The sequence below is a fragment of the Palaemon carinicauda genome, chromosome 40 (assembly GCF_036898095.1).
Source record: "Palaemon carinicauda isolate YSFRI2023 chromosome 40, ASM3689809v2, whole genome shotgun sequence".
Taxonomy (NCBI): Eukaryota; Metazoa; Arthropoda; class Malacostraca; order Decapoda; family Palaemonidae; genus Palaemon; species Palaemon carinicauda.
In genome coordinates, this window is record NC_090764.1 from 38,863,424 (window position 1) to 38,875,957 (window position 12,534).

The window sequence follows — 12,534 nt, forward strand, 5'->3', positions numbered from 1 at the left end:
ACGAAGAGTTCGTTTGGTAGCTAATCGGCCATGATATTCAATTTTCCAAAATAAGCTTGGGTAATAAACTCACACTATGTTTCCGTCCACAGCATCAATAGTATTACTACTAGGATAAGAGTCTACAACTTTGTCCACAGCCTCCTGTTTTTTTATATAAGCTAGGGCAATGGCATTGCCCCAACATTCCGCTAAGGTCTCTCCTATTACTTTCTGCTTGGCCTGAATAAGAGTCATGTATGTCGCTAAAAACTCACACAGTTAAAGTGCTTGAGTTTCTCCTGGGGACACAATAAACTTGAGATGGACGTCATCTAAGGTTGATCCCAACACAAGTGAGATGCTCTGAAAATAGAGATCTAGTATCAAGATTTTCTAAGACTCACTTTGCGAAACGTGGAAAGTTGTCCCATTCCTAATACCGAAACTTGGTAAAACAAAGGAAGACTTCACCAAATATTCCCACCACCAAAAAATTACTAACATAAGAGAAAATAGATGTTGTAATGGTGTGCAGTCACTTACAGAGAAGTGTTTTATAGCTTTCTTCCTGGCATAACTCACCCAACACTATCTTACCGACCACTCTTCAGCAACTAAAGAGAGTTTTGGTGGCTAACTTAAAGGAAGGAGTATATGAAAGCAAAGGGGCATTTTTTATTATTTTCTTTTGAGGGGTCATCAGGCAGGCATTTCCACTTAATAGCTTCTTGTATTCAGAGGAAAGTTTTATGTTAATAGTAATAAAGTATGGTAACTCAGTTGTTAAAGGACAAAAGTAATACATAGATCTTACCTGTAATAGTCTTTTCACAAAAGCCTGACGCCTCTCCAGTGAATCATCTCGCATCATAGCCTTGAATACCAAATTTAAGAAGGCAGCACTTCCTGTTGATGAACCAAAGGTTGGATCCTGCATCTGACCATAGAGAGCCTGATAGAATCTGAAAATTAGATTTGAGACATTACTTAAAAATGTTATTTTCATTAGTAAAATAAATTTTTGAATATACTTACCCGATGATCATGTAGCTGTCAACTCTGTTGCCCGACAGAAATCTACGGTCGGGATACGCCAGCGATTGCTATACAGGTGGGGGTGTACACAACAGCGCCATCTGTGAGCAGGTACTCAAGTACTTCTTGTCAACAAGAACTCAATTTTCTCCTCGGTCCACTGGTTCTCTATGGGGAGGAAGGGCGGGTCCTTAAATTCATGATCATCGGGTAAGTATATTCAAAGGGTAAGTATATTCAAAAATTTATTTTACTAATGAAAATAACATTTTTCAATATTAATCTTACCCGATGATCATGTAGCTGATTCACACCCAGGGTGGTGGGTGGAGACCAGCATACATGTTAACAAAGAAGCTAAGTATCCCGTATCTTATTTTAGCCGTTATTCAAAATAACAAACATAAAATAAATAAGTACCTGGTAAGGAAGTCGACTTGAACCATTACTCTGCCTTTTTAAGTACGTCTTCCTTACTGAGCCTAGCGATCCTCTTAGGATGCTGAGCGACTCCTAGGTGCTGAAGTATTAAGGGCTGCAACCCATACTAAAGGACCTCATCACAACCTCTAATCTAGGCGCTTCTCAAGAAAGAATTTGACCACCCGCCAAATCAACCAGGATGCGGAAGGCTTCTTAGCCTTCCGGACAACCCAGAAATATTTCAAGAGAAAGATTAAAAAGGTTCTGGAATTAGTGAATTGTAGTGGTGGAGCCCCCACCACTACTGCACTCGTTGCTACGAATGGTCCCAGAGTGTAGCAGTTCTCGTAAAGAGACTGGACATTCTTAAGATAAAAGACGCGAACACTGATTATCTTTTCCAAAAGCTTGCGTCGAAAATATTTTGCAGAGATCTATTTTATTAAAAGGTCACGGAAGTTGTGATAGCTCTAACTTCGTGTGTCCTTACCTTCAGCCAAGCTTGGTCTTCCTCATTCAGAAGGGAATGAGCTTCTCGTATTAACAGTCTGAAAATAATAGGATAAAGAATTCTCTGACATAGGCAAAGATGAATTCTTAACTGAACACCATAAAGCTTCAGACGGGCCTCATAAAGGTTTTTAAAAAAGAACTTAAGAGCTCTACAGGACATAATACTCTTTCTAGTTCCTTTCCAACCATATCGATAAGTTTGGAATACCGAACGATATTGGTCAAGGCCGAGAAGGCAGCTCGTGTTTGGCTAGAAAACCAAGATGTAGAACATGTAGCCGTTTCGGATGAAAATCCGATGTTCTTGCTGAAGGCATGAATCTCACTGACTCTTTTAGCTGGTAAAGCATATCAGGAAAAGAGTCTTAAAGGTGAGATCTTTCAGGGAGGCTGATTGAAGTGGTTCGAACCTGTCTAACATAAGGAATCTTAGAACCACGTCTAAATTCCAACCAGGTGTAACCAAACGACGCTCCTTCGTGGTCTCAAAAGACTTAAGGAGGTCCTGTAGATCTTTATTGTTAAAAAGATCTAAGCCTCTGTGACGGAAGACTGATGCCAACAAGCTTCTGTAACCCTTGAAAGTGGGAGCTGAAAGAGATCGCTCTTTTCTCAGATATAAGAGGAAGTCAGCTATTTGAGTTACAGAGGTACTGGTCGAGGATACGGATACTGACTTGCACCAGTTTAGGAAGATTCCCCACTTCGATTGGTAGACTCTAAGGGTGGATGTTCTCCTTGCTCTAACAATCGCTCTGGATGCCTCCTTCGAAAAACCTCTAGTTCTCGAGAGTCTTTCGATACTCTGAAGGCAGTGAGACGAAGAGCGAGGAGGCCTTGGAGTACCTTCTTACGCGTGGCAGACGTAGCAGGTCCACCCTTAGGGGAAGAGTTCTGGGAACGTCTACTAGCCATCGAAGTACCTCGGTAAGTTATTCTCTCGCGGGCCAGAGGGAAGCAACTAGTGTCAACTTTGTCCCAACGTGAGAGGCGAACTTCTGCAGTACCTTGTTGACAAACTAGAACGGAGGGAATGCATATAGAAATAGATGAGACTAATCTAGTAGAAAGGCATCTAAAAGAACCACTGCTGGGTCTGTTGAGAGCCTCTTGGACATCGAGGTTGCGAAGAGATCCATGGTTGGATGGCCCCAAGTGACCCAAAGTCTCTTGCATACATCTCTGTGGAGGGTCCAAAATGTTGGAATTATTGTCCCTTCCTACTGAGACAAACTGCTAAGACATTCAAGTTGCCTTGGAAGAAATTTGTTACTAGTGAAAAGTCAAGACCTGTTGAACAGGAGAGGAGGTCACTAGCGAACTCGCACCATGTCAGAGAGTAGGTCCCTCCTTGCTAGGAGATGAACATCAAAGCAGGGAGTTGTCCGTGTTGACCTCCATTACTTTGTCTTGAAGGAGAGACCTGAAGCTTTTCCAGGTCAGACTTACTGCCAGAAGCTTCTTGCAGTTAAAATGCATTGTCCTTTGACGCGAGTTCCATAATCCCGAGCATTCCCTACCGCCTAAGGTCGCACCCCAGCCTACGTCCGATGCGTCTGAGAAGAGAACGTGGTTGGGAGTCTGAACAGTCAGGGGAAGACCCTATAAAAGGTTGATAAAGTCCTTTCCTCAGGTTAGACCAGACTTATCTTCCGGAAACCGGGATCGAGACCGCTTGTAGCGTCTTGTCCTTTTCCAGTGAAGAGCTAGATGAAACCGAAGAGGACGGAGGTGTAGTCTTCCAAGTGACACCAAATGCACCACGGATGACAGTGTCCTCACCAGACTCATCCACAGCCTGACAGGGCCGTATTCCTTCTTCAGCATCTTCTGGATGGATAGCAGGGCTGGGGATTGATCTTCTCGTTCAGCCATGTCCTCATCAGAGGGTTCCTCATCCGAAACTGATGAGGAAACGGCAACGGAGTGGGCAACGTCTGACTCGCTGAATCCGGTCGCACTGGTGGATGCGTGACGGAGCCGGACACAAGATCATGGTACTGCTGCACAGTCTGTGAACTGTCAACCATGGGGAAGCGAGGAAGTACAGCGACAACCCGAAACTGTCTAGACTGTCTGGGTAGTACAGACAACTCCTTATCGGGTTGCTGAGGTTGCCGCACTGTGTCACAACAAGTCACCTCTGCTGGTTGTTGAACATCTTCCCAGTGACACACTGACTCCGTAAAAAATCCTCTATCAAGGACTAAGCTTGGACTGCATGTCTTGCAACAAAGCCCAAGGTCTATGGGAGTAGGTGTGGCAACAGACGGGGTTAGCGACTGAAGCGGAACCATTTACCCTCCCTGGAAGCATGTTATGCTTAAATAAAAGTCCATAGGAGGCTAAGCAGCTTAAGGCTCCTCTCCAAATGACAGAGTCCTCAAGGGAATATCAGAAGGAGGGAGAACAGCACTTTCTCATCTACAGGAACCATATCCGAGAAAAGCTAGGTTCTCTCAGTGAGGGTTTCACTGGTGCAAAAGCAGCAGACCAGAAGGCAACGTTATGAAACTGCTTGACAGTCTGTGAACTGTCAAAAACTGAACTGTCAACCACAACAGGAGCGTGAGGACATACAGCACTGGTGTATAAGTAGCAGACCAGAAGGCAACGTCATGTAACTGTATGACAGTTTGTGAGTTGGCAACAACCAAAGTTGTGTGGGGAAGCCTCAACTCCTGACTGACTAGTTTGCTGCTGGCGAGTGGCGGTAACCACAGTGTGTTGCGGAGGCTGACACACCGTGTCAAAACACGGCAGCTTGTGGTAGCTCACGCACGGCAACGGAGTGCTCTGTGTGTGGGAGTCATCATACATCTGGCAGGGTTGACTTGTGCATGGGTGGAGGAGCTCTCACAACAAGAGTGTGAGAGCAGGAAGCCATGCCGGGCGCACAACCGTGGGAGGTGTAGGCCCACGGGTGCATCGTCAACCTTCTCCGCAGTCGGAGTGTGGGAGCTAGCAACAACAAAAGCAGAGTGCTGGAGCGTGGGAGGGGCTGCGGTGGGTTGAGGAGCATGCGGTATGGTATGCGGAGCATGCTGTAAGGTATGCGGCTCATGCTGCATGGTATGCGGAGCATGCTGTAAGGTATGCAGAGCATGCTGCATGGTATGCGGAGCATGCTGTAAGGTATGCAGATCATGCTGCATGGGCTGCGGAGAATGCCGCATAGAGCTGGAACCCGGCAGCTCTACAGAACCTTCCCACTGCTGATGCGGTAGCTCACGCATGTTAGCAGATGGTGCAGCAAGAACATGCGTCTGGCAGGGTGGACTGCGCATCGGTGGTGGAGCTCTCACAGGTGGAGGGTGGGAGCAGGCAGCCGCAGTATCTGCTGAGCGCACAACCTCGGCGGGTTGTAGGTTAACAGGTGCATTGTCAACCTTCCAGCAGGATACTCCTGCATGAAGGAGCAAGCTGAGACTGTATAGTCTGCAGCATGGACCACTAGGGTCTATGAAAGACAACAACAAACGGAGCTACTGTCCGTTGTGACTGAGGGTCTAAAACCGCTGGTGCGGCAACAGACGGAGTTACTGCCTGTTGCGGTACCACCTTGCCTCTCTTGGGAGGTGTGCAGTTGTCGTACTGCAGCAAGTCCGAACTGACCCAGTGGCTACACCTAGGCCGTTGGACTTGCGCGGAAGGGACCGACTTGCACTTAAAAGCTGCAAGATTTGGTCCATGGTTTCTGCGAGAAACCTCTTCCGCAGACGAGGAATAAATGGGCTCTCTCGTCTTTGTGTGGGTGGGGTGATCACGTCGGCAACGTGTGTAGAAACACCCGAAACCACAGAGGGAAACGTCTGTTCGTTGATCAAGGCCTGTGGAACCCATAAGTCCTTCGACATTACTTCTCCCCTGGGCTTGGGAGCTTGTAAGAGGTATCGGACTAGGTGAACAACTGGCACGAACAGACGAACCCTCGAACGCAACACTGTAACACTTTGCGCATATCACTTTATCACTTTTGATTTTCTGTTTGCACTTATTTCACTGAACTCGAAACTTTAAGTGGTTTGTACCTGAAACACGCAATCCTATCCTTCATTAAAAGGTAGTAATTGCGAAAACAGTATTACAATGTAACAGAAAAACATAATGAAAGATAAAGAATTCAGTGGCTGGAAAAGAGACTAAACACTAGATCAAATAAACTACGTTTAAAATCTCTCACCGCATAAAGCCTGGGAACAAGAATAAAACTCTAGAAACGTTTTACCTTCTTCCCCTATAGCGACTAGGGAGAAGAGCAAAAAACGAGAACAACGTTACCCGCTTGAACGAAACGTTTATCCTCCTCTCTCTCCCTCCGTCTCTATCTCTCTCTCTCTCTCTCTTGACTTAGAACCTGAGAGATGAGCCCAATTATATATATCGTTAAAACATATTATTTGTTAAAGGAAAAAAACTGAAAGGTTTCCCAAATAAAAAGTTCCTTTATTAGAATTAAAACCATTTAAGCTAAGAAAGAATGAACGAAACGCTAGAATCGGTTTACTCTTACTGCAACGTGAAACCGTGAAATACTCTCTCTCTATCGTAACGATAGAGCGCAAGTTGAACGTTCTGAACGTCAACAACTGCGGAGACTAAACAAAACGTTAGTTCAACTTTGAAAACAGTACGAGACTATCAAAGAAATTCTTTCAAAAACATTAAAATTAAAATAGCATAAATTCTTAACAGGAAAAACGATATGACGGGCTCAATGTTAATTAACTTCGGTTCCAAGTAAGGACCGCCTACTATTAGGAAAGGTCGCATATAAACAAACATAAAAATTAATTTTTATAAGTTTATAATAAATGGAAGTTAATCGAAGAGGCCTATAAATGGCGGAGAGATATAAAATAAATCTATAACTTTGTTAAGCAAAATTACCAAAAACCTAAACACACTTCCGTCTAAGGGAAGGGTGGGTATAAAAAGTGAAAGAGAGTCTATACTCTCTTCGACACCAATACTTCCGTCTAAGGGAAGGGTCGGCCATTTAAAAGTGAAAGAGAGTCCATACTCTCTTCGTCACCATAATTAAATCAAATTAATTCCAAAAGCTTGCTAAGCTAATGATAAAGCTTCCTGAATAGCGAAGGCTAAACTCTAGAGCAAATACATCACCAAATCGTGAACAATAACTCCAGAATCAACAGCGTATCCAAGTAGGTCTAGCCGGTGGCACGACAGAGGAAAAATTGAGTTCTTGTTGACAAGAAGTACTTGAGTACCTGCTCACAGATGGCGCTGTTGTGTACACCCCCACCTGTATAGCGATCGCTGGCGTATCCCGACCGTAGATTTCTGTCGGGCAACAGAGTTGATAGCTACATGATCATCGGGTAAGATTAATATTGAAAAATACTATTTAAAGACTCATATGAAATTAAATTCATCATCACCTCCTCCTATGCCTATTGAGGCAAAGTGCATCATGAAATTAAATTACCAGCTAAAATATTAGACAATTTCTAATTTTATTTTTAGTACAGTATTTTGAAATACAATTTAAATAATTTTTATATATTTACTACAGGTACAGTGCAAAAGTACCTCAGTTTCCCATTAGCTTACAATACGAGGACATCAGTTTGTGAGCATAAAATTTCAAATTGGTTTACAAGCATTATATTGCTCAGCAAACAAGAATATCCCTCTGTATGCACATTTTTGTTGCCAAGTAATAGTAAGACTAGGACGCATTGAGCAGATAGCAGTCGCACAGCCCCCCTACATCACCCATGCAGTAACCACATGATTGTTACCCCATTTTGTTTTGCCTTAGCTCGCTTCCCCAACCTTGCTCAGATCTTAGCTCTTTCACTCCCTCTGCAGTATTCGGGTGGCAAGTAACCTCACACACCCGACAGGTGTTTTCCAGGCCAAACCACATGTCATGTGTATATAGTATGAAAAGTAATGGGCCAAGAACACTACCCTGTGGAATACCAGAGATCACATTCCTATACTCACTGTGGTGCCCATCAACAATAACTCTCTGAAATTTATTACTTAAAAATTCAATAACAATGCTAAGAAACCACCTACCCACTCCCGACTGTTTGAGTTTGAAAACAAGGGCCTCATGATTAATACGGTCAAAGGCAACACTAAAATCAAGGCCAATCATACGAACCTCCTGACCACAATCAAGGGATTTCTGTACATCACTGGAGATTGTAAGAAGGGCATCACATGCTCCAAGGCCTTTACAAAAACCAAATTGCCAACTAGGGAACAGACGATTACATTCAGTAAACCTACTAAGACGTTTTGCCAAAAGACGTTCAAAAACTTTAGATAATATGGGAGTTATAGAAATTGGGGGGTATTCAGTTGGACTTGAGTGACCACAAACATTTACATAGTGGAGTAACATTACCAATTCTTCAACAAGTGCTAAAAGCACCTCCTCTTCCTAACTTGCGCAAAATAAAAGATAACTTTGGAGCTAAGAAATCTGCTGTCTTTATAAAAAAAAATAAAGGAAACATACCATTTGGGTCTACACCTCCAAAAGCATCAAGGTCCATCAACAGAGCTTTAATTTCAAGAGATCGATAAGCTAAACTACTTAGTTTAGCCTCAGGAAAACAAGAATGAGGAACTTCAAGTTTCTCATTACTCTGTTTACTAGCAAACACTTCAGCCAAATGGGTTGCCTTTTCCTTTGCACAGTGAGTGACAGATCCATTTGGTAAGTAAAGGAGGAATTGTTGCATCTACACCAAAGAGTGCAGATTTAAGGGTAGTCCACCACTTATGTTCCTGGGTTGTACCATAAAGGGTTTCTTTTATGGTTAAATTGTACTCCTTTTCAGTTGAAGCATGAACTCTGAGCAAAAGCTCTAAGCTGAGTATAGTTATTCTAAGTCAAATCTGATCTGTTTCCCTTCCAAAGATGATAGGCCTCCTGCTTCTCCAAATAAGCACGTCTACAATCATCACTGAACCAGGGTTTCTCCCTTCACTCGGTATCTTGGCACATGAGAAGGGATATGCCTATTCATTATGTTGACTAGATACTCATTCAAAGGAACAACAGGATCAACATTACTATACAATTGTGACCAATTCAAGCCCAAAAGATCACTCAAAATCCCATTCTAGTTGGCTTGAGATTTCATATAAATCTTACATGAGTATGATACATCCGGGGCAGGCTGCTCAGTCTTCACTACTAATGAAATCAAGGCATGATCAGATGTCGCAACTGGAGAACCAACCTTACTTGTTATAACGCCAAGGGAGTCAGTGTATGCAACGTCCAAGCAGTTACCAGACAGATAAAGTATTCTGTCCACAATACCAATTACATAAGATGGCCCACTTTCCCTGGTAGACAGCTGCAGTATATCTTCACAGATATCCAGACATCTGTACAGTACATCGCAAAATGTCTTTCAATAAGAAGAATTGCTGGATAATAGCAATCAGTGAAAAGAAGAGGATGCCACTGAGTTGTAGTACCTAAGCAGATGGGGCTGACAGTGTAGGTTGGGTCATTAAGGTAGTTCTCTTGATACCATGACAAGGAGCATCAGCAGGACTGGAAATCATTCGGAGTGTGGCCACTTGGGAGCCACCATGGTCATCCTGATATTCAATGTTTTCAATAATCTACTGATTACTTAAAGTATCAGGTAGACAGGAGAAAGCATTCAGGTTGTCCTAAGGATGTTGGATGGAGTCCTCCATCACTGCCAACAGACCTGGGACTGTTAAGCAAAATACAGGAAGCTTCTGGCAATCAAGTCTATAGATGAGAAACCCAGAGGACAAGAAGCCTTTCTGCCATGCAGAGTAGTAGAGATAACTGTGTTTAAGCCATCTACCCCTTGCGTTTTAGCATGTCTCTAGTACATTCTTCTTGCCTGGAATGGACTTTCCAAACAACTCTACTGCATTGTTGAATAGCCTATTGTGTGCTTGCTTCGATAAATTGAAGAGAGACTACTAAACAGTTGCTCCTTGCTTGTTGATTTAAGCTACTACAGTAATTTTTTTAGCTCATTAATACTACCGAGTAGCCTTCACAATACTACCGATTGGCTTATCAAACTTTTGGAAAGTTTGCAGTGCTACTGTATTTGCATCTCCAACAGGATGATATGCTGGAGCTCTTCTTCTTTTGACCAATCCCAAGGCAGTTTGGTTCCTCACCCCACCCCTCACTGTATGAGACTGTGAACAGCAGCATCCCTGGAGGGAGGGAGTCCAGTGAAACTTCCCAAGTGAGGTTTTCATCATTCAGTTATCACGTGAGATAGTCCCTCATTTCTCATTCCACCAGCACCTTTAGGTTGGGGGAGGGATCAGTGGCTGCTAACCAGTGACCCTTCAAACACCACTGTTACAGGTTTTTCGTGGAGGAGCCCAAGGCACGAGTTTCTCTACCAATGAAAGATGCTGTAAATGACACTCCCACTGTTTAGCAGGTAGTTATTGAATGGTCAAAAAAGGTTGTGCTGCCTCCCTGAGTCTGATGATACAATAGTCTGATGGAAAGACTCACTGATGCCATGTATATCAACATTCCTCAGTACTTCATCCTTCTCTTGGGCATGATACTTTAACTCTTTTGATTATAATCCCCACATCAGGGCAAAATGAAAGAAAGTCTATAACAATCCTGGAGCAACTGTCTCCTTGGGAATGACAGGCTTAAACAATCGTCAAGACACCCTGGAAGACAATCCCGTTCAAGTGAACCCAAGCTGAGACGAGAATGAACACTCGCATGAACACTTGGAAAGTGGTAGATAGTCAGAGGCACGGAGTCCATAATTCTCTCGAGGACATAGCAGAGGTACTGTACTTTCTGTCAGATCCATGGATCGGAATTGAAAATACACATCCTTGAGGTCCACCCAACTTTCTACACCACATTGACAAATGACTCGACAAGCCGTTCCACATTTGCAGCGGCTGGAGGGGATTGCCAACATTAGCATCCCCTTCACCTACCTACTTCTACCGCCCTTCCTGGCTTGGCCAAGTTGGGGGGTGAAAAGGACATTGTCCCCTACTTATTTTGAGGTAGAATAGGCAGAAGCAGCAGACTGAGATCTGGGTGTCACTCTCAGCTTCTTCAGTGCTGACTTAACTGGTTGAATTGACGAATTCTTTAAAGCAGTTGATTTAGAAGGACCTGTCCTTTGAAAGTTGATTCTCTATAAGTAAGAGAGTCATGACTTGCATTTCTCCACTTGTTTGAAATATGGCATTGACGTCCCTCCAGGAGAAGAACACAGCATACTCCAGTAGGTGCATTCCTCAAGGTGATTGCTGCTATCTCTCTCTCTCATCTGACTAGTGATGAGGAAGTATGCAGCATCCCTTCTCTTCATGACCCAATTTTCCCACTGGTTTGTCAACTGATAAGCCAGGAAGTCACAGCCTTCACACATGAGAGGACAAAGTTGGTGTATTTCTTCTTTGTTTTGAGATTGGACAAAATCTAAGACAAAGCCAAATACATGACTGTTCCTGATCAGTGGTCGATTAACGGTGTTGCTTGGAGGCTTGCATGGAAACAGCTTCCATGGCAGCAGATGCAAGAGGCTGAGAACTAGGCGCTCTTGCACTCAATCCCTCCGCGGCAGTCATTGTTGTCAGCGCTTCTACTGCTGGACCTATTGGAAGAGGCGATGGATCTGCATTTTCAGGCACAGAGAACCTTTGCAGTCAGGATACATAAGTAAGTTTGATCTTGTAGGAGTAGCTCGAGCAAAAAGAATTCTTCAAACTGTGATCTGAAAATTCACCCTATACAGAGCTCCCAAAGCAAGAACTGATCACAGTAGCTCAAGGCAGGGTCTCGACTCCCAAAGCACACTGAAGAATTGATCAATGGCTGTTATTCCACCCTTGATAGGCTCCAAAATCTCTCCAAGGTCATTAGGGCGAAAAACTTAAGAGGGTGGATGCCATCTTGAAATTCTCAGGATCCTGTCTTTACCGACACAGGACCAGAGTTGGGTGTTCAATGAGTCTCTGTCTTTGGAGGAGGAAGGGCTCTGATAAGAATCATGCTAATATGATCAAGACTCCCAGTACTCTGAACAGTGCTGACAGCAATTTCAAGGTGTCACCTGTTCCTGGACCCTGTAACGACAGTGCATAGGAGGATCCCATTGGGAGGCATTATTTCTATGTGTTGGTCCCGCCCCGAGGAAAACCCTTGTGACTCAAACAATGCTCAGTGAGTTAAAAGACCATGGTGGCTAGTGGAATCTAAGCATGAAGGTAGTGTGATGACTGCCCTCAACTTGGAGGAATATGTGACCAATGGTTAGAATCTTTTGAGAAACTGGAGTCCTGGTATTCTGAAGTCAAAGAGCATGAAGTCCTGTCACTCAGTGTCCAAACGCAAATGGATCTTCTGGGTCAGTGTCATAACGTGTGATGTCCTTACAAAAGAAGACCAAGCACTTGGTGTTCTGTAATCATTCACTGACGGAGCATAAGGAAACTGGCCGCGTGAAGTCCTATCACAATGAGACTAAGAACATGGAGAACCCTTGGCAAGTGGAGACCAGGAACATAAAGATCTGATGCATGCTGATCGTGCATGTA

The 12,534-nt window shown here is 43.8% G+C and overlaps 1 protein-coding gene across 2 annotated transcripts in view; it reads right to left on the bottom strand.

The window, feature by feature from the left end:
• LOC137631707 (CCAAT/enhancer-binding protein zeta-like) overlaps positions 1-12,534 on the bottom strand; it is a 118,039-nt gene that overhangs the window by 38,342 nt on the left and 67,163 nt on the right. For both annotated transcript variants that reach the window (XM_068363585.1, XM_068363586.1), the window contains exon 10: positions 797-944. In XM_068363585.1, the coding sequence (XP_068219686.1) occupies positions 797-944 (148 nt within the window). The remainder of the gene's footprint in view (positions 1-796; positions 945-12,534) is intronic.